Source organism: Euleptes europaea, chromosome 9 (assembly GCF_029931775.1).
Source record: "Euleptes europaea isolate rEulEur1 chromosome 9, rEulEur1.hap1, whole genome shotgun sequence".
In the NCBI taxonomy this organism is placed as follows: domain Eukaryota; kingdom Metazoa; phylum Chordata; class Lepidosauria; order Squamata; family Sphaerodactylidae; genus Euleptes; species Euleptes europaea.
In genome coordinates this window covers 31999500-32027396 of record NC_079320.1, presented here as the reverse complement: position 1 = coordinate 32027396, position 27897 = coordinate 31999500, and the positions used below count along the sequence as shown (strand labels likewise).

The 27897-nt window shown below is 40.9% G+C and overlaps 1 protein-coding gene across 1 annotated transcript; it reads left to right on the top strand.

Annotated features, from left to right (window-relative positions):
• The first annotated feature begins 260 nt into the window (after positions 1–260).
• BBS7 (Bardet-Biedl syndrome 7) lies at positions 261–27897 on the top strand. The gene is made up of 19 exons (XM_056855283.1): positions 261–301; positions 1362–1427; positions 2773–2835; positions 5557–5732; positions 6320–6506; positions 7970–8042; positions 9165–9281; positions 11607–11737; positions 13376–13460; positions 15447–15549; positions 17086–17278; positions 19213–19287; positions 21353–21418; positions 22436–22575; positions 24372–24536; positions 25304–25413; positions 25508–25611; positions 26254–26377; positions 27743–27897. The coding sequence occupies exons 1-19, from the start codon at positions 266–268 to the stop codon at positions 27877–27879; spliced, it is 2151 nt and encodes a 716-aa protein (XP_056711261.1). The 5' UTR covers positions 261–265; the 3' UTR covers positions 27880–27897.

Sequence of the window (27897 nt, the reverse complement as noted above, 5' to 3'; positions counted from 1 at the left end):
GAGGATGTCGTTCGCTTAAGAGTGACAGCTCCTTGGCCAATCATACGGGGAGCGCAAAGCCGAGCCCGCCTCCCTATTTCAGGTGACGTCCAATGGTAGCCGGGCTTGATTGAACTTGTGTAAAGCCGCCGCGTCGCCATAGTTACGGAAGGGCCGGCGACAGTTTAGGCCGCGTCTGAGGCGTCGGGCGAAAGCTACTTTGGGGATCCCGGGGGATCCGGTTGGCCGAAAAGGAGGAGCCGTACGTGAGATTTAAGCGGCCGCCATGGACCTGAGCCTGACCCGGGTGGATTATCTGCAGGTAGAACCAATTGAGGGGGGGAGGGGTGCTCGTGTGTCCTTCAATGACTCCGTAGCGTTCATAGTGTTCAGGCGGACGAGCGACTGCTTTTCCCCAACGGCCGCCCCTTTTGCCGTTACCTACTCGGCTGTCGACGTGGGGAAAGGGATGGCTGTACAGCTGCAGCCCCCCCCCCCCCCCTAGTGATCTTATACTTTCAGTTGCAGCCTGCTAGGCGAAAATGCCATTGCTGTTTTTTTTTTTTAATGGCATAGCCATTTGATTTGAGGACAGAGGCGGTTTTTGAATTTTTGCCTGAGTATTTTAGCCTTTAGGAAAAGAGGAAGACCCAACAAGAGATGGACGGACTCAATAAATCACAGTGGGTAGCCGTGTTAGTCTGCTTGCAGTAGTCAAAAAGGGCAAGAGTCCAGTAGCACCTTCAAGACTCACAAAAATGTTTTCTGGTAGGGTATGAGCTTCCGTGAGCCACAGCTCACTTCTTCAGTTATTAGATACTTTTAATATAGTGTAGTTGGTGCAAGACTCTTTAAGTGTCGGTTTTAAGCATCAAAATCCTCTTAAAGTTGACTCTCTTACATAAGAGGATAACTGTGTGAGCTGTAGTTAGTTTCATTTCCTGAATGCTCACTTTCTATCCTATTATTTTTCACCTTCACCAATATTTATTATTACCATTATACATGTTTTTGTTTGTCTTATGCTCCTCTTTCATATTTCTTGAACAACATATTGCTAGAAAACTCTCTTAGTGTTGACAGATTGCAAAAGAGATATAGGGTTCCTGTGACTCCATAGTTGGGTTGAATGGGATGTTTCAACAAATGCTGCTTCTTTGGGCATGCTATAATATCAGCTGGCGATGGTATACTTGCTGATGTGTTCCTATCTGAATTAATGAAAAAAGGTAAAGGGTATTCCAAAAATACTCTTGTGACAGAATCTTAACACTGCTGGAGTCTTCTCATATAAAATAGATTTAAAAATTACAATAATGGCAATCAGTTTTGAAAGACTTGAAATTTTGTATAATAAAGGTTGGATTATTTTCCCCAATTAGGTGGGAGTGACATCTCAGAAAACAATGAAGTTGCTCCCTACATCAAGACGTAAGGCAACACAGAAGGTAAAGAAGTTTATTCCTTTATCATGTGCAGTATTTCTGTCAGATACGAGTGTTATAAATATAGATTGTACTCTGATTAGCTGATCTGTAATATGAATGACTTGGCTCTTAGGAGCTTTCATATCTAGTTTATTTGAGGGAGAATTTAAAAATCTATAAAGAATAGGCTTATATTTCAGTCTCACAGTGCTCATTATTCACAGTCTTGATAGCATTTGGTAAATGGTGTCTTGAGAAATCGATCATGTTATCTTAGTGCCAAAATTCAGAATTTCGGAGTGTTACATAGTATATTACCAGATGGTGGAAACTGCCGTAAATTGCAGCCAACTTCTGGCAACCCCATAGGGTTTACTAGGCAAGAAACACAGAAGTGGTTTGCAACCCCATAGGGTTTACTAGGCAAGAAACACAGAAGTGGTTTGCCACTGGCTGGCTTTGCATGGTAACTCTGGATTTCCTTGGTGGTCCCACATCCAAGTACTGACCAGGGCCAGCCCTGCTTAGCAGACAAGATGTGATGAGATTGGGTTAGCCTGGTCGATCCAGGGCAGGCCAATATTATCAGAGACAGTAATGTAGTTTGTTGTTCTGTTGATATGAGTAGATTTGGCCAGCTTTTATTTTGTGTGGAGTTCCAAAACTTAGATCTTGTTTCCAGTCCAAATATTACCCATATTCATTAGCACTATATTACACAGGATAATCTGTTCCTGTAAACCCACCTGACAGATAGTTTAGTACTGCCCTATTGAGTCTAGGCCCCTTCTTCAAGTGGGAGATTAGTGCATCCGGGGGTGATCAGCTTTGATAGAGTATTTCCTTTTATTTATTAGACTGCCTTTCCCACTAAGACTCAAGACGAATTACATGATGTAAAGCAGCGCGATCCAATAACATGAGACATCAATAAGCAGTGCAATAGGATTACAAATGAGAAACAATGCAGAAAATCAAATATGATTGATATGTCAAAAATGCAGAAAATGGACTTACAGAAGGAGAAAGCAATGTAGTACAAGCAGTTTAAACAGTGGCACAGACTACAGTCCTGTTCCCTTTATAGAAGTGCCTTCTTGAACTATTGTTATACTAAATTCCTAGTCCCTTTATACTCATTGAAAGGGCTGTAGACTTAGGCACCAGCCCTAGAGTTAGTAGGTGCTGTCATTCAAAGCTGAGAGCACTGATAATCTTCTGGATATTTTGGGAGCTGGTAGATCTTCACTGGAAGGATTGGGAGGGAGCAGGGAAGTTATTGTCTTCCTGAAGTGCTTAGAAATTACTTTTCTTTAGATTCTTTAAAGAGTAGTGTCAACATGACTTCATATTATTTTACTTTTAGGTTGTCATTGGAGATCAGGACGGTGTTGTTACCTGTTTTGGGATCAAAAAAGGAGAACCTGTGGTAAGTAGTTTCTTGTAATTGTTTTCATTGTTCTTGTGTAATTCTTCACATTCCTCAATGATAACCTTAATAAGCCTATACATTAATGAAGTTATTTAGGCCACATACTGACTTGGGAGAAATAAAAAAAGAGAAATTTAGAAGTTTGTGGTTTTATTCGAGACATCTAGAATAGAGGGAATGGGAGCGGTCCAGAGGCATGTATATAACATTCACTCAAACGCCTTTGTAATTTGGTGAGCAATGCTCCAAAGTTTCTATGGGTCCAGAAGCACAGTCACAAAGTCTATCAGAGTATGCAGTCCTTTGCATTCTACCTTGCATTACTTGAGAAGGAACAGAGTTTAATCTTGCAAGCATAAAGACTCTCTTGTATCAAAGAACAATTACTAAATCTAAATATGGTAAGGGTGCCTTTGGGTAAGACAGTACTAAGTGTAAAGGGCAGCATACACTATGGGCTCTCTTCATAGTGCTGATAAATTCCAAGTTATACTGCAGAGCATGCTGCTGATCTTCCCAATATCTCCAACTCATTACTCCTGAAACCCAGCAGTTGGAGTCTAGCCTCCACTAATTTCCACCATGGTAGCATAGGAGTCAGATTTTAATAGATAGAGGCACCCACCAGTTACATCTAACATGCTGGTTACTGTTATCCTGCAACACAAGGATTTTGCAGTGTGGAGTACCACCATGTGGCCTGTGGAGCTTCCTCTGAAGATCATTCAGAAGCTTCAGTTGTGCAAAATGCCCCTATACATTACAGAAATGAGGAGGTGCAAAGTCTTCAACTTGTACTTCAGCAGCTACAGTATTCCCCATGAGCTTCCAGGGCTGGTATAAGCACACCAAGCTCAGTGCATTTGAGTCATGTGTACCTGAATGCCTCTCCTGATGTGTTTGCCTTCTTCTCTTAAGATCAGTTGTGGAGATCAGGCTAAACTTAATCGGAGCCTTCACTTAGTAACATGCATTCCTCACATGGAAAGTGAGCTCATGGGAAAAGGTTGGGCATAAAAGCACTTCCAGGTACTTGTTTCAGTCAAAATCAGAGCTTGCTGGAGTGCTATACTTCCCTGACAATCACTTGTTGTACTTGCATATTAAAAGACATGCAAGTGGTGATCGGATCTTGTGTCTTTGAAGTCTTTGTAGAACATACTGTATATACTCGCGTATAAGCCGAGTTTTTCAGCCCCCAAAAAGGGCTGAAAAAGCCGAACTTGGCTTATACGCGAGTCAATACGGTAGGGTAGGGGAGGGGGGAGGAGGGAGGAGGGAGGGGGAACTTACTGCCGCCGCCGCCGGGCCCACGCCGCTTCCTGGTGCCAAGAGCGGCCTGGGGCAGCCTCCTGCAGCTGCAGGGAGGCTGCCCCGGCCCTCGCCCGGCCGCGCTGCCGCTTCTGCCGGCCGAGGGCGGCCTGGGGCGGCGGCCCCGGCCCTCGCCCGGCCGCGCCGCCGCTTCTGCCGGCCGAGGGCGGCCTGGGGCGGCCTTCTGCAGCTCCAGGGAGGCTACCCCGGCCCTCGCCCGGTCGTGCCGCCGCCGCCCCCAGGACCGCGCCGCTTGCTCCTGCGCCGGGAGCCCAGGTAAGCCTGCGGGGGGGGAGGGGTTATAAGCCGACCCTCGGCTTATACGCGGGTGCCTAATTTTCCCCCATTTTTGGGGGGAAATTAGGCACCTCGGCTTATACGTGGGTCGGCTTATACACGGTATATACTGTAGGTCTTATTGAGACTATGATTCCCTCTTTATTACCATTTTCATTATTGTTTCCCTGTTGGATTTGGCAGCAATTTTTACAGATTCTTAGATGAAATAGTTTAAAACTTTACCACTCTCTTTATTCCTCTGGCAGAGGAACTCTTAACCCAGTTAACAGTTCAAAATAAACCCAAACTCCTGTAAAGCAGGAATCCAGTGGCTCCTTAGGGACATATTGGAATAGATTCTGTTCAAGATTTCTGTGGGAGCTCTCCTCTGTCAAATGTATGAGGAGGCTTCATGACCATCACCAAATTCTGTTGCCAGTTGGTAACTACCAAGCCCATTCCTTCAGCTTTGTGTTGAGGTGTAAGCCACCTTGGGCAAGTTCCTGGAGAGGAGGCATAATTTTTTTCTAAACAAATAAATCATTGATTTGTGAATTTTCTCCCCCCAGAAGGGCAATATCACCAGAGTGCATAACAGTCACATCCTTTCCCCACCACCAAGTACTGATTAGCCGTGAATGATAAGGCAAGGGAAGGTTCAAAGTGAGAAACTGTAGGAAAACGTGTGCACTTAAATGAGGTAACAGGGAACAAAAGTGCATGAGAATGAAGACACAGTTGTCATTGTCACATGCAAAACTGTGTATTTAAATTGTCCCTTTCGTTAGATTTTTGAGGTACTAAACATTCTTAGTTGTGATTCTTGGGATTATGGAATATCTGATGAAGTATCCACTCAGGAAAACATGCAATTTGTTAATGACTACAACATTAATTTACCATTAAATATTGCAGTTGTGTATATTTGATGGTAAATTAATGTTGTGGTCATTAACAAATTTTAATTGTAAGCCACTGAGTATTTAAGTGTGGTCCACTTTCTGAAATATACACTGTGTAAAATAATTAAAAACACACCAAAAGGATTGCATCTCTTTTTTCTGAATTTAGAATGCTATTACGCTTTGTTTTGTAATGGCATAGAGTGTTATTTTTTTCTTCTTTCAGCCAGTGTTCAAGACTTTGCCAGGAGAAAAGATTGCGAGGCTAGAATTGGGAGGTGCCCTGAATACACTCCAGGAGAAAATTTTTGTGGCTTCAGGATCTGAAGTTCGAGGTTTTACAAAGAGAGGGAAACAGTTTCTTTCATTTGATACCAATCTCACTGAGAACATCAAAGCCATGTAAGTATGCTGACAAAACACATGAATAGCAGTTAGAAGTGTCGCTGTCATTAGGTATTCCTCTAATGAGTAAATTAGAGAATTTAATGTCCTTTAAAAATGAATAAAGTGTATTCCAGTTTCTTGCCTTGAGTTTTAGCTTTATGTATCTGTGTTTAGTATTGGGTTGGATCCAGACTAAATTTTCCATTGGCAGAATGGAACTTTCCTGTTACTATATATATGTGGTAATGCAACCAGTAACAAAACTATTATTGTTAGTCAACTCAGGGTTAAATGTGTGTGTCTCTTTTCCTCTGGAATTGGCCCAAAGGCTTTTTAATGGGGCCACTGCTATACATAATTTACGTATCATGCGTCGTTTGTACCTAAAGCTGTTATCTGAAGGATGCTTGTCTGGGAGTAAGTCTCATTGAATAACATAGAGCTAACTTCTGAGTAGACCTGTTTAGGATTATTCCTGAAGTGTCCTGGAGAGACTTCACAAGTTATAATCCTGAAACTTCTGTTCATAATTTTCAAAGAATTATCATGTTTGGTGGCAATTATGTTGTGACAGTATTTAATATAATGATTGTTATTTTTAGGTATATATCTGGATCAGATCTCTTTCTTTGTGCAAGTTATATCTATAACCACTACTGTGACTGTAAGGACCAGCACTACTACCTATCAGGAGATAAAATCAATGATGTTCTCTGTCTTCCAGTAGAGAAACTATCTTGCATTACACCAGTATTGGCCTGTCAAGACAGAGTCCTTAGGGTTTTGCAGGTAAACCTTATTTGTTTGTTGCCGTTATCATATATTGATAGCAGTAGAGGGAAACAGCCAACAAATAAATTGTTATGAGATGGAAAATGTGTTTTATTTTGGGATTTTGCATCCTATTCTTTGCTCCAAAATGCCCTCAGGGAAGCTACAATCAACACACATACCTTTGACAGGAACGGCAGCTGATCCTTGGTTCATGGTGCATCTAAACATGTAACAAGTCAGTTGTAACACAAAGTTTTTTGTTTACCTGTAAGAATTTTATGTCTGAAGCTTTAACAAAACAAATATTGTACATATCCAAAATTACAGTATTCCATGGTTATGTATCTTAAAGTGTAAGCCATTTATATGTAGATCTCACATGTATGTATGTCACTCAAATACTTTATTTTGTAATAATAACCGTGCTTATGCTGTCATTCATATAATATAAATTAATATGCCACATAGCTGTAGAGATTTGTTGCTTTCAACAAGTAAATCTTTGTAAAGTAAGTTGAAGCTGTTTAATTACAAGGATCATTAGATTTCAAATCGAGAAAGTTATAATCTGTTTTAGTATATTTGCACATACCCACACATATAAAGAGAGAATAAGCATCACACTAGCTGTAGTTGAGATTACAGCAAAATGTATGGTGTTCACCCGTAATCTTTAAGTGATGTCCTCTTTAACACTTGATGCTGTGTTAGTTAATATTAGTTCAGACTTTCAATTCTTTCAGAACTATAGGGCTAATACTTATGGAGGTCTTGAGATTCACAAACTACAAAAAGAAAGGGAAGTAATATGATAAATTGAATAGAGTGCATCTATTAATACACAAAGGTTTTAATTAGGTAAAATGAAAGGAGCAAGTGTGGCTCAAAGGTTCTCCCTTTTATTTGAAGATCTTAATGGTGGGAACACCTGAATACTAGTATGTTCAAAGTTGCTCGATTGAGTTTCAGACCATTACTTTTGATAATCTGGGAGAAAACAGCCTCTTTCTGACAGTCCTGGAAATTGGACCAGTCACCTATTTCTTCCAGATTGACCATGATTAATGGCCTAGATCTTTATGTCTGTAGCTTCCCCACTTCCACAATCCCTGTAATTAGTTCCCTTGGCCGGTTTGTTTCACCCTGTGCTGAGCACAAATGTGTTTTGCTGAGGCGTCTCCATTTTTTTGCTGAGATGTCTCCATTTTTTTCTGCTCCAGATTGGGATCAATACCTTAACCATGTTCCATTCTTCTTGTGCTCAGCTTTCCTTTGTCCTTACCCCTCTCCTTTTCATTGTTGTAAACAGGCTTGAATAAGATCATGACTCTAGTTTGAATTGGATGGATTTGGCCTAAGTATCATCCTGGGATCAAGAGAGGAACACAATAAATGTCCTTCATTTCTTTCCCACCTGAAAGAAGTCAAGAATAGAAGTATATTTCTGTTAACAGTGTTCCCTACTTCCTTTTCTTGAGGGATCAGATTTGCTGTATGAAATGGAAGTCCCTGGTCCACCATCTGTTCTGGCTTTGAATGATGGAAATGGTGGTAAGTACAACTTACTGATGCAATATGAAGGTATTTTTAAATATATAAATAAACTTTGTTGCAATTGAAATTTTTAGTACTACTGTCCAGGTTCTTGAACTATATAAATGGGGTTAGAGCTCTGTATTAAGAGTGCTCCTGGTAATTAACTCTGTATATATTACAATAATTTAATTATAAGCAATATTGTGGTATTAAAAACCAGACCTGCATTGATTGGGCCATGGCAGTTTGAAGTTACAGTATAAACTCTGTTGTCCTGCTACCTTTATCTTACTATAACTAACATGAAGAGGGGGTAGAACTTATCCTGAGGTAATCTGTAAATGGAATAACTCCAGTGTGGTGGCAAGAGATTTCTCACACATCTGTGTTTCTAGAAACAAAGGGACCTGACATCACTCCGGGTATTTCTGGCCAGAAGGGTGTTGTCCAAATGCCTGTTCCTATGTGCAGGAGAAAACACCAGGAGACTCTGCTTGTTTTCTGTAAAAGGGTACAAATACCCCCTCTGACTTATTCTTCCAAGCATTTTTAAATTAATGGACCACGAGTCATGAGTTGACATTCTGGAATGACCTGGGTCCAATTAGACATTGGAGATCCTTGACTGGATTTCTTGTCTCTTCGAACTTCACAGAATACCAGTCACTGGGAAGGGGGAGATTTATTGGGATTCTAGCACTGAACAAGGGAAGATTCAACCCCCCCCCCCCAAGACCCTTTTTTCAGTGTAAATTTCTTGCTAGAAGCCCCATTTTGACCCTCTCAGGAACCTACAGGAAAATAGTCTCTGCAGCTGGTAGGATGGGATCAGATAGCTGTTTTGTCATGGATCCCTCTGGAAATTTCCAACGCTCTTGTCTCCTTTCTTATTTGAAGGATATTGAGGACAGTAACAATGGCTGTCAGTGAGACATGTTGGCAGGTGGTTTCCTGGGACTAGCAGGACTACCCATTCTAGAGCCAAATTCTCTGCAATGAAGCAAACAAGCAGCTCCTTGTGCTATGATACTTTCCCATAAGAAATCATTACAAAAATTCTTAAGAAGTTCTGAAACACAGGATGCGGAATCCTGCTACGTATGCTATACACAATGTCATTTTATTTTGTGTTCGTAGGTGACTCTGGTGAAGAAATTCTTTTTGGGACATCTGATGGTAAAATTGGTCTGATACAAATTTCCATAGGTTCTCCAGTTGAAAAGTGGAAAATTGAAAATGAGAAAAAAAGAGGAGGTAAATGTCTCAGTGTTTCTCCCTAGAATCATTGTCACGCCATTATGGGGGAGGCAGGAAAAATTCATTGTTTTCTTTATAATTGCCATCCCCAGAGTGCTGTAAGTCTCTAACCCTTTCTGTTGCAGAGATATAAAGCGAAAGTGGCAACCCTTATATCTACACAACAAAAAGGGCTGGAGACGACTTTTTAAAAAAAATGAAGGCAGGAAAATCAGAGGAGCTAGTAGATTGTGGCAACAGAACATTATAACATTATTGTCTTATAGTGATTACCAATTATTGTAGAGCCTCCTCCCACCCAGTGGGGAGAGGAAATGATGGCCACTTGGGGCTGAGGCAAGGAAAGTGCAGGAAGAACTACTGTGTGGCTGTTCCATTGCTGGAAATGCCTTTAGGTTCCGAGCAGCAATGAGCTAAATGGAGCATCGTTGCTATGTAGAGTAGCCATAGTACAGAAAAAACCTGTGCATAGAATTGAGGATTATACCCATCTTAACCAAATGGCATGTCTGAATTGGTTGTAAATGCAGTTATTTTTGAGTATTGATAGCAGCAGCAAGGGACCAAGATAAGGAAAATGGTGCCAGTGTGTGTGGGGTTTTAAAAAATGCTCATCTTCTATGCAGTGTGGAAAGCTGCTTCCTTATTGTGATCTTTCCAAAAAGATTGGGCTGACCCAGGTTTGGTAAAAATTGTAGCAAAGCAGGGGAAAACTCCTAAAATGTACATTTGGGAGACAATGTCATACAGATGCTCCAAAAGAACCCATTTAATTAGTAACAAAAACTGGTTTTAAGGCATCAGTTGTAAATGTAACCTGTTAGACCCATGCAGACAACATAGAAAAATCTGTGTATAAGTAGAGTTCTGACATAGAAGTAACAAATTAGCTGATTTGATTTTCTGAGCTGGGAAAAAACCTCTGTGACTCATCCTACCCTTTGCCCTTCTCCATTTTCCCTAGTTCAAAAGCATAGATTTGGAGCAAGTCTATTTTTGTCTGTTTTTTTTTTTCTGCCTTGATTCAGATTTGATGAGAAAATACAAATGAAGCAAGTCTGATTGCAGTTCTTACCATGCAATCAGACTTTTCCTTGATTGTGCATATTGCAGCTCTCATGAGAGGGTAAACAAGAAATAAATAAAAAGGATGGAAATCCAAAAGGCCAATCAAAGCCAGACACAATATCCAGTCATTCCAGTGAATGGCACAACAGTTGCAGAGCAGCTTAAAAAGGTAAAGGTCCCCTGTGCAAGCACTGGGTCATTCCTGACCCATGGGGTGACGTCACATCCCAACGTTTCCAAGGCAGACTTTGTTTGCGGGGTGGTTTGCCAGTGCCTTCCCCAGTCATCTTCCCTTTACCCCCAGCAAGCTGGGTACTCATTTCACCGACCTCGGAAGGATGGAAGGCTGAGTCAACCTTGAGCCGGCTACCTGGAACTGACTTCCATTGGGATCGAACTCAGGTTGTGAGCAGAGCTTTTGACTGCAGTACTGCAGCTTAACACTCTGCACCACGGGGTTCCTGCAGAGCAGTTTAACTGCATGTATATTAGTTCTGATGAAAGGACTCAATGTCCCAGGTTTACATTCCTTCAACATGGAAATTACACTAAAGAAAAATGTTCTTTTGTGACGCAAACATTTCCTGTATGCAATTGCATGTGAGAGTGCAAGAAAACAGAAGCCAGTTTTCAGTCGGTAAAAAAGATTGTTTATCCTTGCTCTAAAGATTTGACTTGAGAACTAGGTGACATTTATGTGGGATTAGTGCCTTCTTTCTCCCCCCCCCATCCTTAATATTGTGCCCTGCAAATAATTTTTTTTTGTACACTCTAAAAATCCTTCAGTTAAAACTAGCTAGTCATCAATTGCAAATTTAACCTGTCAGATTCATTAAGATAACATGTAAGCATTTCTATAAAAGTGGAGTTCTGACATTTTGTATGGCAGATATAAAGCATGCGATTCATATGTTGTTTGTTATGAAGAAGGAACTAAATCACCGTGGCAAATGGTGTATATTGGCTCATATGCTAACCAGCCATGCCTTGTGATAATATTGAATTTGAAATTATTTGTGGATTTTTCTGTGCATCATTATTGTTATTGGAATGAAGCTATAACCTTGGGACATCAGTTCCACCCTGTGCATACTTCCTTTTCATAGCAGTAAAGACTTCAAAATTTTATTTTATTGGTTTCATTCTAGATCAGATGATAGTCAATTTATTTTTGATAAAATACTTTACAAATTGCCTTTGGGGTTTAAAAACTGAAACGATTACTCGGTTTGATGTTCATTTTCTATTTTCCAGGTATCTTATGTATGGATAGCTTTGACATTTTAGGAGATGGAGTGAAGGAATTGCTTATTGGCAGAGATGATGGAATTTTAGAAATCTATAACTTTGAAAATCCAAACAGCCCTGTTCTCAGACACGAATACGTAAGTTTATTGTGGCAATCTCCAGAGGAGTAGCCATGTTAGTTTGTTGCACACCTAATACTAAAGAAGCTTGTTGCACTGCGTCAACATTAATAAATGTTTTGTACAATAAATATTTGTGAGCCAGCACCCACTTTATCATAGGCATACAGTCTTGTGTTGACCTCAAGAGTCGTGTGTGTGAGAGAGAGGGCATGCATAAACTGCCACTCACACAAATAAGATGAACGAAAAGAAGGGTGGGGGGAGATGTTACTACAAACTTAGATTAGAAGGTCAAGCAATCCAAGAAGTAAGTTTGCCGTATTACTGTGTACATTCCATTATCATGACTGTGGAGCTCTCTTAGCTGATGATGAAAAGGAAAAGTAAGCTGAGTAAACCTCTAATGACGTGTCCCTTTCAAGTATTTTGAGTAGAAGCATGCAGTTTTCTGATTTGTAATTGAATATCCAAGGTGATTGAAAATTCTGTCCTGCTGTTTTGTGTTTCCATTGTTTATGTCTGATTTGTGTCCGCTTAGTCTCTTGTGAATAGAGAATCTGACAATTGTAAGTAACATAAGGGCATTGCAGGCACTTGATGGCATATATCCTACTAGTGGAATATACTGTGCCAGCATACCCTCTGTTGGCCAAACCACACTGTCTCTGCACAAGAGGAACACTCAGAAACCAGAAGCATTTCCTCACTGGTGATTCACTAGGAAATAACATAGTGGATAGGATGCAGGCCTCATCCAGTAACTGCGCAATCACAAGTTGGCCATTGGATGCTAAAACACAGTCCCTGCTTGCTTTTTCTCCTCAGGCCCTGGGATATGGCCTAGCAAGTCCATAACCACTTAAGAAGGCCCTATGCCAATGTTGGCATAGAAGCTGGAGCACAACTACATGTGTGTATTTTATTTCCACGTTTTGACCACTGTTAGTTTTTGAAACTAAATGCCATGTCACTTAAATGACAAAGGTTCAGCCTATGATCTAGCAAAGCTTAAATACCCCAGGGGTATCTAGTTGGTATTGGACAGCTAAGAACATCAGAGTAGCCATGTTAGAACAGATTACATAGTCCAGCAACCAGTTTCCAACAGTGGCTAGTGAGCTGCTGTAGGGAAGGCCACAGCCCTCACTTACTGACTAATGCCCAGCATCTGACAATCATCCTGGAGGTCCTATTCAGCTATCATGCTAACAGCCACAATAAACCTATCCTCCATAAATCTGTCACACACATTCCCTTTTGTTTAAAAACATCTAAGCGAGTGGCCATCACCACAAGCCATAGCAGTGAATTCTAGTCAACTGAGCATTGTATGATGTACTACTTCCTTTTGTCTGTCTTGAATCTACTGCCAACTAGTTTCATAAGTTTCAAACTTATGAACTAACCTCTTGAACCCCAAACCCTGCAACTGTCAAAGAAGTCATTAAGATGAGAGGAGTTTTGGTACACCATTTGACACATAGTTTGTTACAGAATTGTTTCATGGGCCTCCTGTACTGTTTTAGATCATGTAAAATGCCACTGTGACGTTCTGGAATGTCCTAGCCCAGACGAACTGGGAAATTATAGGGGTTTTATCCCTTAAATGGGAAAATAAGTTTGTGCCTCTAGTGGGTTTTGTGTTCTTTTCAGGCCTTTTCAGAGAGTGTCACATCTGTCCAAGGCGGCTGTGTTGGGAAGGAAGGCTATGATGAGATCATAACATCAACATATTCAGGTTACTTTATAAATGCTTCAGAACAAATGGACTTATCATATATGTATATGTGTGTTAAGTGTATATAAAGATAAAAAATAATTATGATACTTATGAGGAGGAAGTTGAATGAAACATTTTCATTCTGTGAGATTATGTGGGACAGCTTTTATTAAATCCTAACAACTTTTTGAGGTTAGGTTGTTAGGCTGAAAGATGATGGGTTGGATCTAGCCAGTTTTCACACCCCAGGGCTCCCCCTTGCAAGGAGAACCAAGGAGTTAGCCTTGGTGTCCACTCATCAAGTTAGCAACAAAAGCTGTGCCTTTAAGGCAATACCTGCTGGCCCACTGCCTGACAATCAGCTGGAAGGCAGATCAGGATGGGGTGGGGGAATGGGATGTCACAGCTGAGTTTCGGTGATGGCAACAGCAGCTTCCCACAGGAACTGCTTGTATCTCATTTCCAGAGGAGTGGAGCCAGCAGAGGGGCTGGCCAAGCCCTTCATAATACAAAGGGAAATCTGTTGAGGGGGACATGCCAGCTCTCACATCTGAAACTAGAGGGAGGCGGAGGACAAGGGTGACCGAAACATTCTCCCATCTAAATCTGAGACCTGTGGGAAGGTATATGGCACTTCCTGCTGGCAAGGATTCACTAGGCTCGAGCAGGTCTATTATACTCACCCAGTTCTCTTTTATTTATTAAAACATTTACCGGTATATCCCACCTTTCCTTGGTTCAATTACTTCATTGCTACAGCTGCCATGTGGCTTTTGTACATTTCGGTCAGGTCCTGCGATCCCCAGCAGAGCCTTTTGGGTGGTCAAAGAGAACACGATCCGTCCTTTTTCATCAGCAGAAAAGCTGGTTGGATCCAACCCAATAAGTTACTCAAGGCCGTCCTATGAGCTTGGTGGCTGAATAAGAGCTTGGTTTTCTTATGCATGAACCAATTGCCCTATTCAGTGCTAACTCAATAACCAGCATAGAGGCCAAGGAAAGACCTAGAGACAAAGAATATTTATAAGAAAATATTTTCACTTGCAGTCATTCGTAATTTATTCTACTTTCCTATTTTGTTGAATATATTTAAGATCTTTTGTTCAACTTGAGCATTAAAATCAAACATCTAAACTTTTCGCTTGAACTGTTCTGTCTTGAGCCTAAGGCTGCAATATTACAAACAAATTTCATTGAATTTTATAGGACTCACCAGTGCATAATTAATGGCATAATTTCAGTCTGAAAGTTTAAAAGCTAGTTAATTGTTCTTTGAAAAAAAGTAATTGGATAACAACCCTAAATTCCACATTCATTGCTGACCTAGAATCAATTTAGGTCAATCATGAATGCTAATTCTCTGGGTAGCTGGCATGTTTAAAAGGCCCCTGGATCCTTTTCCTGTGCCAGCTTCTTAGCAATGCTGGACTTCCCAAAGCACCGTCTGGCAAAAATGTAAGAGCGTTTGCACGTCAGTGCTCACCTTTTGCTAGAAGTATGGGAAGCAGCATCCAAAGAAAGGAGTTGCTGACTGTACTGCTTCTACTTGGCTAGTGGTTTTGCCCCATTTACAACACAATCACAGTGAGTTGAATATGGTGTGGCTTGTGCTGACCAAATGCAGCCAAACTTCCAAATTTTCCTTCATTTCAGTGCCTTGCAGAACTGTTAAGCCTGGGCGAGAATCTCAATCCAGAGGCCTGGCCAGTCCAAAGGTTTCATATGCCTGTCAGTTACAGGGGCTAATTTTGGACATGCTGTCCGCCTTCTACATCTGAGACGACTCTGAGCACATGTACTGCAGGGTCGCTCTCTACTGGAGGCCCCATTATAAGATCCCTGATCTACATATATGGGAGATCCGTCCTTTTTCACCAGCAGAAAAGCTAGTTGGATCCAGCCCAATAAGTTACCTGATCAATATATATAGGAGTCCCTGACAATGGTACTCTTATTAATAACTTGTATCAAACATTTTCATAATTTGGCATATGTGCTTTTTAGGGTGGGTGTCAGGACTGACTACAGAGCTTATCCATAGAGAAGGTGGATTAGGAGATGAAATAAAGATGAGTCATGAAATGCAGAACAAGATTTTATCCTTAAGGTAACGTAATTGTTGTCTTAGTGCAAAGGAAGAAAACTGTAACTCACTTGTTAATTTCACCTTTTGGTAGACTGGATCTAAGTTCATCAGCCAGGTCACATCTTGTTGTTCGATAATTGGGGGGGGGGCATGAAAATCTTTGACATTGAGTTTCCCTGGTACACTAATTGTGCCAGAGCTCAATGTATGCATTTGATTGCAGCATTTGGTGTTGTGTAAACTCCCCTGGAATTCTTGTCTTTCAGATGTTAAATTGTCACTGTACTACTGTATTGAAGGACAATTATTTTCTCCCTCTTTAAGATGGGCAGAGCAATCCTGAAGGGGGGGGCAAAAGGGGTTTGAAGCCGGTGTGGCCCCTGCGCTGGCATTAGTGCCACTTTAGCTGGCACTAACGCCTGCACAAGGGCTCCTGCCAGCACCAAAAGGACATTGTTGTTGTTGTTATTTCAACTTTCTACCCCGCTGTCCCCAGCCGGGCTGACTTTAGTCAGCTCCCTGAGCCCTTTTGCCCCGGGAACGCCTTTGTTTGCAGGTGTGAACTTGTGCCTGCAAAAGGGAGGCATAGCCCCGTGAAACTCAATGGAGCCGTTTCACAGGGTTTGGTTCCCCCTCCCCTTTCACAGGGTTTGGATTGCTGCGCTGAGGCAGCCTGCCACTCAGGAGATGATGCAGCTGCACTGTCCCTGGGCCCACCCCAACAACCCCCCCTTAGGATTGCTCTCTTAATCAAAATAACTCTAATGTATCACGTACATGTTTGTTTCATAACATACATTTGGGTAGCCAGTGGGCCAGGCCTGTGATACAGCATCTGTTGCTGGGCTTCTTAATCCCAATATAACGTTTCAACTAATGGAACTGAACTAGGAACATAGGGGGTGGGGGGGAGCCCGAAACTGAAAACTTTGGTAGACAGTTTCAAGAAGCTGTTGCATTAAAGCTGATATTGCCCAAACATGTTCCCACTTGGAATACTCTTTGGGAAAGCAGTGTACAAGTTTTACAAATGAATAGCTCATAAACGAAAGCTTAGTATGTTATTAGGAAAGCTTGAATGGGCCATACCAAAAATAGCATAGAAAATGTAATCCTACTATTTTAAATCTATAATCACTTTTCATTTAAATGTGTGTCCTTTAGAACTCGAATTTTTCAAAAGGAAATATATATCTTATAGGGGAGGGGCTGTGGCTCAATGGTAGAACATCTCCTTAGTATACAGAAGGTCCCAGGTTCAATCCCTGGCACCTCCAGTTAAAGGGACTAGGCAAGTAGGTGATGTAAAATACCCCTGCCTGAGACCCTGGAGAGCTGCCGCTGGTCTGAGTAGACAATACTGACTTTGATGGACCAAGGGTCTGATTCAGTATAAGGCAGCTTTATGTGTTCTGTATCAACAGAATTATTTCTCCTATGTATTCCACCTTTATTGAGTATAGATGGAATAAAAATACAAATTGTTTTTGAATAGAGCAAAAGCAGAAAAACACAAGCTAGAACAACTTCTAATTGTTTACATGCCATTTGCTGTAGGAATGAGTTGGAACACCTGCAGGTCAAAGTTCTTCAGGAGCGTGAGAAGTACCAGCAGAACTCTCAGTCCAGCACTGCCATTTCAACAGTCCTAACATTTAGTATAAATGACAAGTTTACCCTAAATAGAGATGATGCCAGCTACAGCCTTGTCTTGGAAGTCCAGACAGCTATTGACACAGTTTTGCTACAAGTGAGTAGTTACAGTAGCTTGGTAGTTTTCTGCATTTGGAATCTTTTTTTCAATCCAATGATATGGTTGACTTGTTTTGCCTTGTAGAATTCATTTGTCCTAAAATTGTACAAATTCTCCAAGTAAAAATTACTTAAACTTTTATCTAAATTTCCATAAAATTGCAAAGAGTTCCCGAGGGAGATGAGTGACTTTCCCTTTGATTTTCTGGAAACCAAGAATGGTGTTAAGGCTTCAAGGAGTGATCTGAGGCTATGGACACAACCCAGAGAAAGTTTAGTAGTACTGGATCTCATTTAAATGAGTGAGGATGCAGTTAAATGTTTGAAATCTATTTTAATGAGACTTCAATGCACCTAACTTACTTTGGGTTGTGCCATAGGGCTCTAGTCCACTAATACATTCTTGTGTCCCATTTCTGACTTTGGAACTTGAGCATCTAAGTTTGTATTAAAGATTTGTCAGTAACCACCGGTTGAGTTGGGAGGAATCATGGAGGAGAGAAAATCCTCACTTCTCTTTCTGTTCTTCTTCTTGCTTTTCAACTATAGTATATGAAAATTGGGGCGAGGGGAGGGGTAGCTTCATGCATACATCCCCAACTCCCATTTCTACCTGTATCTGTTGAGCTATAAAGGGGTGTATGGCTACCCCTTTTGCAGCTTTGATATTTGACAAAATTACACCATTTTGGATTGCAGAAAATCCTTCCATTCCCAATCAAAATGGTGCTTCAGCTGCAAAGTGGAAAGTTTACTTAACAGTATAAGAGTTCTAAATTGGGAGTGGGGAATGAAACCATCCTAGATCTTCAGTGTTAAGGGAGCCTTCCCCTTTACAGCTTAAACAATTGTTCAGAAGGAATTGCAAAGGGAGCAGCCCCCACTCCTTTAACACCTTAAAAGATCTTAGTAGTAGTATGTGGTAGAAAGGATCAGGGGATATATATTTGACTGCACCGATCCACCCCAATTTCCGCCCTATCCATCTCCAAGTAAAAGAAGGGATGTCAGTGGCATCCTGATCTCGTCAGATCTCAGAAGCTAAGTAGGGTCAACCCTGGCAAGTATTTGGTTGGGAGACCTCCAAGGAATATGAGGGTCATGACATGGAGGCAGGCAATAGCAAACCACCTCTGAACGTCTCTTGTCTTGAAAACCCCACCAGGGGTTGCTGTAAGTCAGATGTGGCTTGATGGCAAAAAAACTTTTTAAAAAAATAGTGGCATCCTAATGCTTTTTTAGTATGCATTCTTCATCTTAAGAACTACTAGGCAGACAGGCCTACATCCTGCCCTTTCTGTGCCTGGGCAATGTGTGAGGCGAGCCTATTCCTGTCCTTTTTTTGGAGATTTCTCCCCTTGGTTGTAGCTTAATCTGGAATTCTATATTTTTCTGCATACCTGGGGTTTCTCGAGCTACACAGAATTTCCCTCACTGGTGGCCCTGTTTTGATGCCAGTTTGCCATCAAAGGGATATATATGGTTTGGGCTTGTATTGATTACCATTCATCTCTTTCTTGACACTTATTTACTTATTTTATACCTTGCCTTTCTCCCCAATGGGGACCTAAAGTGGTTTCTGTCATAACCTGTGAGTAAGGTTAGGCTTTGAGTCTGTGACTGGCCCAAGGTCACCCAGCAAGCTTCCATGGCAGAGTGTGGGGTTTTTTCAAAGCCTGGGTCTCTCAGATCCTAGACCAGCATTCTAACCACTGTACCACACTGATTCCTTCTGCTCCTTCTCATATGTTTTGTGTACATTTGTGTAAATTATTTTCTTTTTATGTAAATAAGTGAAGTGTTTCTGGTGATGCACAGGTACAGATATCATATCTACTTTACCTTAAGGTGTCTCAGGCAATATAATTTACATATATTCAAAAACATCTGTGGCCATTTTCCCCTCTAATCTGGGACTATTTGTCTCCTTAGTGTGATGTTCCAATAGACCTCAAGGATGTGGATAAAAATTCAGCCGTTGTGAGTGTTGTTGACTGTGAATCTGAGGTATGTAAAACCCCAGACCCACATCACTCCCATACCCCAGTTTATAGATGAGTTTAATACACTTGGATTCTATGGATTATATCCCAGTGAACCATTTTCAGGGAGGAAAAGGGAAACTCTATGAAGAGTTACAAGCTCCCGGGGAAAAACTCAGACGGGAAACAGCAGATAGGAGCTTGAGTCTCACTGGGGAAAACATGGGAATAAGGCAGAGTTCACCTTTTTGCCAGAAAGAGTCATATCAACAGCAAAATAAATGGATTAGAAATGACTCTTTTTGGACTGCAGAGCAGTCTTTCAATGGGTCACACAAAAAAGGACATATCATGGGACACCTGGGGTCATCCATTGGTTCTAGTAATGAAATCAGCCATATGTACCAAGCTGAAAAGACAGACCAGGCTGAGATGGTCTACCCAGTGATTCAGGGGTTGACTGGGCATCAGAGCCTGGGTCTCCCAAGTTGTACTTTACCTCTTTACCTCTCTCACCCACTATAGCCAGCATCATAAGATTTTGGATGTTACATATTTTAGATTTTAGCTTTGTTATTTTACTTCTTACCTCGTTACGAACGCGTAACACATGGAGCTGCATTATACTGAGTCAGACCATTGCTCTGTCAAGGTCATGGTTGTCTACTCTGACTGGAAACAGATCTCCTGGGTCTCGGGGTAGAGGTATTTCACATAATCTACTATCTGGTGCTTTTAACTGGAGATTCTGAGGATTGATCCTTGGACCTTCTGTTTCAAACATATGCTCTGCCACTGAACCATGGTCTTGGCCCTTTTAGTTAATTATCAGTGATTGGCTAGTATCAGTGTTGTTTAAATGTGCTGTTAAACTTTTTCACATAGTTAATAGAACTAGAGGCTTTCCTCTTTGCACTGAAATCCTGTAGTAGGGAGGGAGTCAGTAAATTCTTCATGTAAAATTTCCAGAACAAATTTCCATGTTTTCTTTAAGATTTTAATTAAGAGCTCCAGAGACATCCTTTTAATTTTATAGAAAATCAATACTAATAAAACACTATAGGCAGGGTTCAGAAATAATGGCAAACTTTGATTTGCTACTATGTGACTGAGCCTTGTGGGAGCTTCAGACCGTCTCATGCAAAACCCTGCCCCTCCACACATTACAAGATAGTTACTTCTTCTTTCCTGTGAAGCCATAATTTGCTGTTACATCCAAACTAGAAAACTGTGGTTTGCATTTTTGTTGAAGAACAAGGATCTCAGAGTAGGATCACACCCCTGCTTGGAATCCTGGTTTGCAGGGAAAACACAAACCATCCCACATGAATCTCTGCTGACAGAAAGGATTTCCCAGTGGAACAGGACTTCCTTAACCACCCACCCCTTCTGCCACAGCCCTGAAATGCTGATCCTGGGACACAGGAGACCCTCAGGAACAGTATGAGGGAGGAATTGGTAAAAGTTGCCCCCCTGCCCTTCTGTTGATGGAAATTTTCCTTGGGATCAGGCCGTTGCTGGTGATTCAGGTGTAAAAGCATACTGTGGTTTGCTGTGACAGTGGAAATAATATCTCATTATGCAAAAAGGGGGGGGGGAGTTTGCACGAGCAAGCCCGAAGCTCCTTGGTGGCTTATTCATGTAGTAGCAAACCATGGTTTGCCATTACTTCTGACCTGTGCCCAGGGCCGGTGCCAGTCAGTTTTGTGCCCTAGGCCAGTCTAACTACTTGTGCCCCCCACTGCTAACCAATTTTCAAAAACATGTAGAAAAAATAAAAGAACAAAACTTTTCATAAGACATTATAATTAATTATATTCCATATCACTGTTGTGGTACTTATCTTAATAAAAAATATATATAAATGGTCAGTTGCATTTTTTCCAAGAAATTAATCTGTTTTAAAACTGTACCTCTGAGGCCAGTTCTGCGCCCCCTCTGAGGTCTGCGCCCTAGGCGACCGCCTAGTTCGCTTAATGGTAGCACCGGCCCTGCCTGTGCTATAGACTGCTTTGTGTGTTAACAAAATCAATTTGGGGCCTACATTCCTGTTTCTAAATAAATTGTTTCTAATTCTCACCATTCCACAGTCAAATGGCAATTTCCTTCTTGCTACATACCGGTGTCAAGCAAACACAACAAGGCTGGAACTTAAGGTAAGACTACTGAGATGCTTGTAGGCTTTTGAGGTGTATTGCTTAAAATTTTCACATGCTCCTTGCATCTGTTGTTGTCTTCTGAACTTCCAACTAATTCAGAGGAGAGCAGCAATGGCTGTAAAGTTCCTTGGAAGCAAAGCCCACATGGGTAGATTGACATTACTATTTTTATATCTAGAACAGGAGATAGTAATAGGTAGAGATTTTTGTCATTAAAGGTTCTGTACGTATTAATTCTGGAATAACAAAAGATTGCTACAGCACAGATAGTTGTTTACCATGCCGTTAATGCTGTAAGCTATGTGCTATATGATGTCCATAATTTAACCAGTTACCAAGAGCAATTGTAGCATTGTACATATGAATTTACAAAACATTTGGATTCATATCTGAAAATGATAATAAAAAGCCAGCCTGTGCACTGAAAGAAAACGGAGACATTCACACAGGGAGCCATCATACTACCTATGCTAAAGGCTGTTCTGTGGCTACAAAATAGGCTGTCTCAGTTTACCTAGCTTTTCTGCACAGAGGTGCACAGTCCCAAAACTTCATGCCGTTTTCACTGATCACATGTTGGAGGAGGAGAATAGCAATTGTGGATTTATTGATGAGATAACAGAGATACACTAGGCGTGCTTGCTAAAGTGTAGCTATCATGGCATTCTTTGTACCCATTTTCCAACTTTTAGTTTAAGTCAACAGCCTGAGGTACATGCTAACCTTTACAAGGAGGTGTTAAATCCAGCTTTTCAAAGGAGTTTTTCATCCTCTCCTTCCAACTTCTGTAACATTTTTTACAATGGCACTAAATAACAATTTGTTATGTAAAAATCTGTGACTACTTGAGGATGTTATCACAGCTCTTCAGTTTCTTCTTAATTACAGACTTACAGTGGTGATGTAACATTGCCTGCTTTGAAAACTTTTCTGTCCAATTTAGACCTGATTTGTGGCTTTGATGCCAATCTGCAGTATTCACCTTCTTTCTCCTCTGTCCTGATCTTGATGCAGATTCTGTCAATTGAAGGTCGTTATGGGACGTTGCAGGCGTACATAATTCCAAGAGTTCAACCAAAAACCTGTCAAGTTCAGCAGTATCAGATTAAGCCGCTCTCACTTCACCAGCGGACCCATTGTATTGACCATGACAGGTATTTTCACAAGCGACGGGCACATTTTAGTTTAAGTTTAGGATTTATTTACACAACTAGTGTACCTGCACGTCAGTGCTGAATTGATGGCAATTTCACCAGCAGCTGTATCTGTAATGAAAATGCAAGCCAATTTGTATCAGTGTTGCTGGATATTGTGTTTGTTTGGCTTGTGCGACCATCCTTTAAAGATGGATTATATCTCTTCAATAAAGTTCAACAATGGAAATTCTGAGCTGAGTAGTACTTCAATAGGATGGTTGCTATGTGTATGTGGAACTGGTCTTTCTTTGTGGCTTTGGCGTCTTTCCTATTTCTTTCTTTGATTCACTGGGCTCAAAAAAACTATTATTGATTCCAGTAGAACTCACGGCACATAAGTACGCTTATCATTGGTATGGGGGGCAAAAAGGAAGGCACTACTTTAATCTTTAACCCTGTCTGAAGATCCTGTCAGATTAATTTCCTGAAACACCCCCTTTCAGTCATAATCCAAAATTGTTGTTGTGTCCTGCTTATCAGAGGGTGCGATTAATATGAGAGGATATTAATAGTGCCTGACTGCAAGTGTGTTTTCAAGCTGCCTCCTAAAGATTAGCAGTAATGCCAAGCATACAATAAATACGTGTTATATTATCAAATCATACACAAAACAGTACTAAGTCACCAAACAATATACAGTCATCCCAATGTGACAATTGAATTGAAAAGTTCTGTTTTTCCGGAGAACAGATGTTGTGAGTGATCAAAAATAATACGTCACAGTTTCCAAGTCAGGGAAGGTCATTGCAGCGATGTGATGCGACCAACGTTCTTCTGCATCCAACACGTTTGAGCTACAGCCGTATAGTGATCCTTCCAAAAGGTTCTCCTCAGGTTAAGTAACCTTTACCAACCCTGATAGCTGCCCGTGGAACAGGGCGAAGCCACAGACTACAGGGGTCCGGATACCACCCTGTTTCAACCAAAGTCTTCCTCGGGCCACTATATTTATTGTATGCTTGACATTACTGCTGGTTTTTGTGTTCAACATACTGTACACAGGCTAACTAGTATTTGCCTCCTAAAGATTGGCAGTTTTTAAGTAAATGAGTTTTTTAAAAATTGACATAATTTGTATTGATGAGCTGTACCATTGAACTGCTTCTTATGTATGGAAGAGAGGGTGATATTGCCTGATTCCCCTCGGCACTGAACCCCCTCTTTTAATATATGCGGATCCCCCTTTGTTCCATAAACAGAAAGTTGGGGAATTGAACTGGGGAGACAGAGCGAGAGGGGGTAACTGGGATTGATAACATATGTATACCAGGATAGTCCTGGGGGAAACTCGCAAATGAGCAGGTGATGGTATAATTAAATGGGTTTTATTACAGAATAAAAAACCAAGAAATCTACTTTCAAGCAATGGACACACACACACGATTCATACAAGAGCTGGCTAAGAGAAAAAAGGTGGAAGTTGGGTGGAAGTTAGGGATGATCGAGAGTTACCAGTCTTTAAGAGACGTCCAGGGAAAGCAGCCAGGGGGAAAGTACAGCTGCCAACCACCTTCCTGCCCAGGCTTGACACAAGATAGATCCCAAAACTCTCTGAGGGGGCATCCATTTTGTGGGGAACAGAGTTCAACTGCTTATACCTTCTCCCAGCAGTGCCTTTTTAGGGATCACACAAGCCTCCAGGGGGAAGCAGGAAAGATGTATTTTCACCAGCAGAACAGCAGTTTTTATATTCCACTTTACCTAGCCAAGTAGGACATTTACTTCCTAGTGACCATTACTATGTTTCTTTTCAGACCCATGAATACCTTAACTCTCAAAGGACAGTTTAGCTTTGCTGAAGTTCATTCCTGGGTTGTGTTTTGTTTGCCTGAAGTTCCTGAAAAGACACCAGTGGGAGAGAGCATCAGCCTCTACTTTCAAAACACCTTCTTGGATACACAGCTTGAATGTACTTACCGGTAAAATGAACCACAGTTGCTGAAGCGTGCTGATTTTTTTTTTTACAAGGTAGTAAATAAAATGCTGAAATGTAGATCCCAGTTAAAGACAGGAAGGGGTTTACTGTAGAAACCTTTGTTTCTTCCTTTTACTTAAATTGGTATGGTTCCTCTGAAGCCTTGCTGCTTACGTATACCTTAAACATATTTACTTGGGGAAAGTCCTATTGATTTTAACAGAACTTTAGTTGAAGTGTGTTGAGATTAGAATGTTTGGAGACTTCTCCAATACGCCAGGCCTGCAAATAGGGTGAGAATTAAAGTCCTGTGTAAAAGGCAAACTACCTGATAACTCTGAAAACATGTATTATAGAAATGGTTTCATAATTGCTCCATTTTTGTTACACATCGATCAATACGGTGCCGACAAGGCTCAACCAACATATGCGGACGCCTCATGGGGTTTTCAAGGCAAGAGATGAGCAGAGATGGTTTGTCATTGCCTTCCTCTGCATAGCAGCTCTCATCTTTTTCAGTGGTTCCCATTCAAGTACTAATCAAGGCCAACCCTGCTTAGCTTCCAAGCTCTAATGCGCTCAGGCTAGCCTGGGCTATTCACGCTGCTTTGTTAGTCCTCCAAATATGTCTCTGGCATAATGTTTCTGTCTGAGTTGTAAGTGAGGGAGATGTAGATGCACATCTTATGTGACTTGGAGGTTGAACCTTATACAAGTAAAATGTATGCACAGTGCTCTTTCAAATTGTTATTTCTAACATTCATTATATAGGAAAGGGGAGGGACATTTCAAATCTGATAATATATCTACGATATCCATTCTAAAAGATGTGCTCTCTAAAGAAGCCACCAAAAGGAAGATTAACCTGAGTATATCATGTGGTAAGGATTTGGTTTGACCATTTTTGTGTAATCTTTTTATTATATAAAATGCATATTCATATTGTTAAATTGCTTTCTTTGGGTTTTCCTCTAGATATAAATGAAGCATCTGTGAGTCACACTTTAAAGCTAATCCACCCAAAATTAGAATATCAGCTGATGTTGGCTAAGAAAGTTGAATTGATAGATGCTTTAAAAGTAAGTCTCTGTTGTACTTCAAAATTATAGGTGCAGTGGAGGGACTGTGGGATAATTTTGCTTGTTATGGATTTTTATTGCTTCAAAACTGTATCTGTGCTGTTGGAAATACTTTAAGACTGGTATGGAACAGACTGTGACATTGCTTCAGTTTGTTCTTATCCTTTTATCTTTTTATTGTTGTTGTTATAATAATTACACTGCCTCAATATTTAGAAGGGAAGTGTGGTGTAAATATATGTAAGTATGTGCACTAAAATGTTGTCTGTATGTAGCTTTAAAAATATAAAAATATTTTTGTAGACATGATTACTGCAAATTGTACTACATAATCTACAGATATCAATGATATTTCATTGCCCAGATAGTATCTTCAATATACTTATTGTGAGAAGTTCTTTTGCCTTTATGGATGTAAGAAAGTGTGTTAATCTCAGGAATGCATCTTATCCAGACTATTGTCAAAGATGGAGACAAAGTATTATGAACGTCACTTGTTTAAAAGATCGAGATCTTCTCTGTCTACTCCTCGCCTCCTACTAAAGCCATACTTCAATCTCAAAAAACAAACAAACAAACAAAAAACAGGTTGTTTGTCATAGGGTTAGAGAGTTAATCTTCTAAATGTTTTATTCATTTAAGGAATTACAGACTCATGAAGGGAATATGGACTTCCTGATTCCAGAATACCGCAGTATTGTGGAAGAGGCCGAGCAGCTGCTCAAAGAACATGAGAAACAACCTGCATCTCTTGAACGACTTTACGGTTGGTTCATTAACTTTTCTTTCTTTTGGGTAGTAGTGGCTTCTCCACAGACAAATGTGAAACACCTGTTGCCTTTACCTGCTGTTTACACTTAAGGGGTAAGATGTCAAGTCCCAGGGCAGCATTCATGAACACTCTGCATCATGGAGGCAGGAGTTCTGATGTGTACACAGTCTCTCTCAAAGCCAGTAGTTTTGTCCTCCGCTTAAATAGAGGAAGCAGATCTGTGTGGTACATTCCACTGATGCATAACTTTTACCTTCTGTTGAAATGAATATAGAAGCCCAGGGAGATATTAAAATGCTCACCCATTCTGAATAGGTGTGAAGATTAACTTCAGTGCTTAGGAACAATCTTAAGTTTCTGTGGACTCATTACCAGTACCTCTGTGCCAGAGAGGTGCAGAAGCATATAATAAGTATGTAAATATGCTATGCCACAAGAAGAAAGCTCAAATATAAGGGAAGTGTAAATGAATTAGTACTGGCACATTAGGGGCATAATGAAAAGAAACACAACAAGTGATGCCAATGCAGACTTACCAATATGGGAGTATATTTATATCCTGACTTTCTTCCCTATCAGGGCCACCAAAGCTGTTAAGAATTAAAACAGCATAATAAAATACATCATAAAATCAATTAAAAGGGAGCTAAAATACCTACAGAAAGCAGAAGGCAGCAGGTAGATTTGTATTGTAGTATGTGGTCCTGAAGGTATGAGGCATTCCGTGCAATCCTTGGGGGTGGGGAAGCACCATACGAGCTAGAGTGACCACGCACCACCAGCATATGTGCCACTTTGGATTGTGATAAGTGGCACAGACACCAGCCCAGGGGGCACTTAGGCTGGCACCGGGGAGCGATGCAGCAGCTCAGGCCTCAACTGCTGGCACTGCAGCATGGGCAGGGAAGTCCCGGAAGCAAGTGCCCTGTGGGGAGGGAGGCGTTCCTGGGACATTCCCAGGAACATTCATCAGCTCCCAAACCCCTTTCAGCCTGGGGACCCCCCTCTATGCTTCAGCCCCATGAAAAGAGTTTCAAGGGTTTCTGGTTTTTTAATACATTTGTGTATTTTCCAGTTGGGAAGCCTCTGAGGAGGAGGTGCAGCTGCGCCGCTTCCATCTATTGACTAACTATCCCCCTTCAGGAATGCATATTACCCAAATGTTAATAACAAGTTTTCTTTTATCTCAGTAGTTCCATACTTTTGGGTATGCTAAGATTTCTGACTAATGCACCTCCATATTTTCCATTCTAAAGTTAATTCTTCTTGTCATTGATCAAAAGATCTGTTAAACAGCTGTAACTAAGTACCTACCAAATGTGTTTTCCTGGTAATAAATGTGTATCTTTTAATTTTCAGGTATGATTACAGATCTATTTATAGATAAATTTAAATTCAAAGGTACGAACGTGAAAACCAAAGTTCCTCTCCTCTTGGAAATTTTGGGAAGCTATGATCAAAACAATCTGCTTGCCTTTTTTGATAGTGCTGCCTAAGCTACAAGAATTTAAACA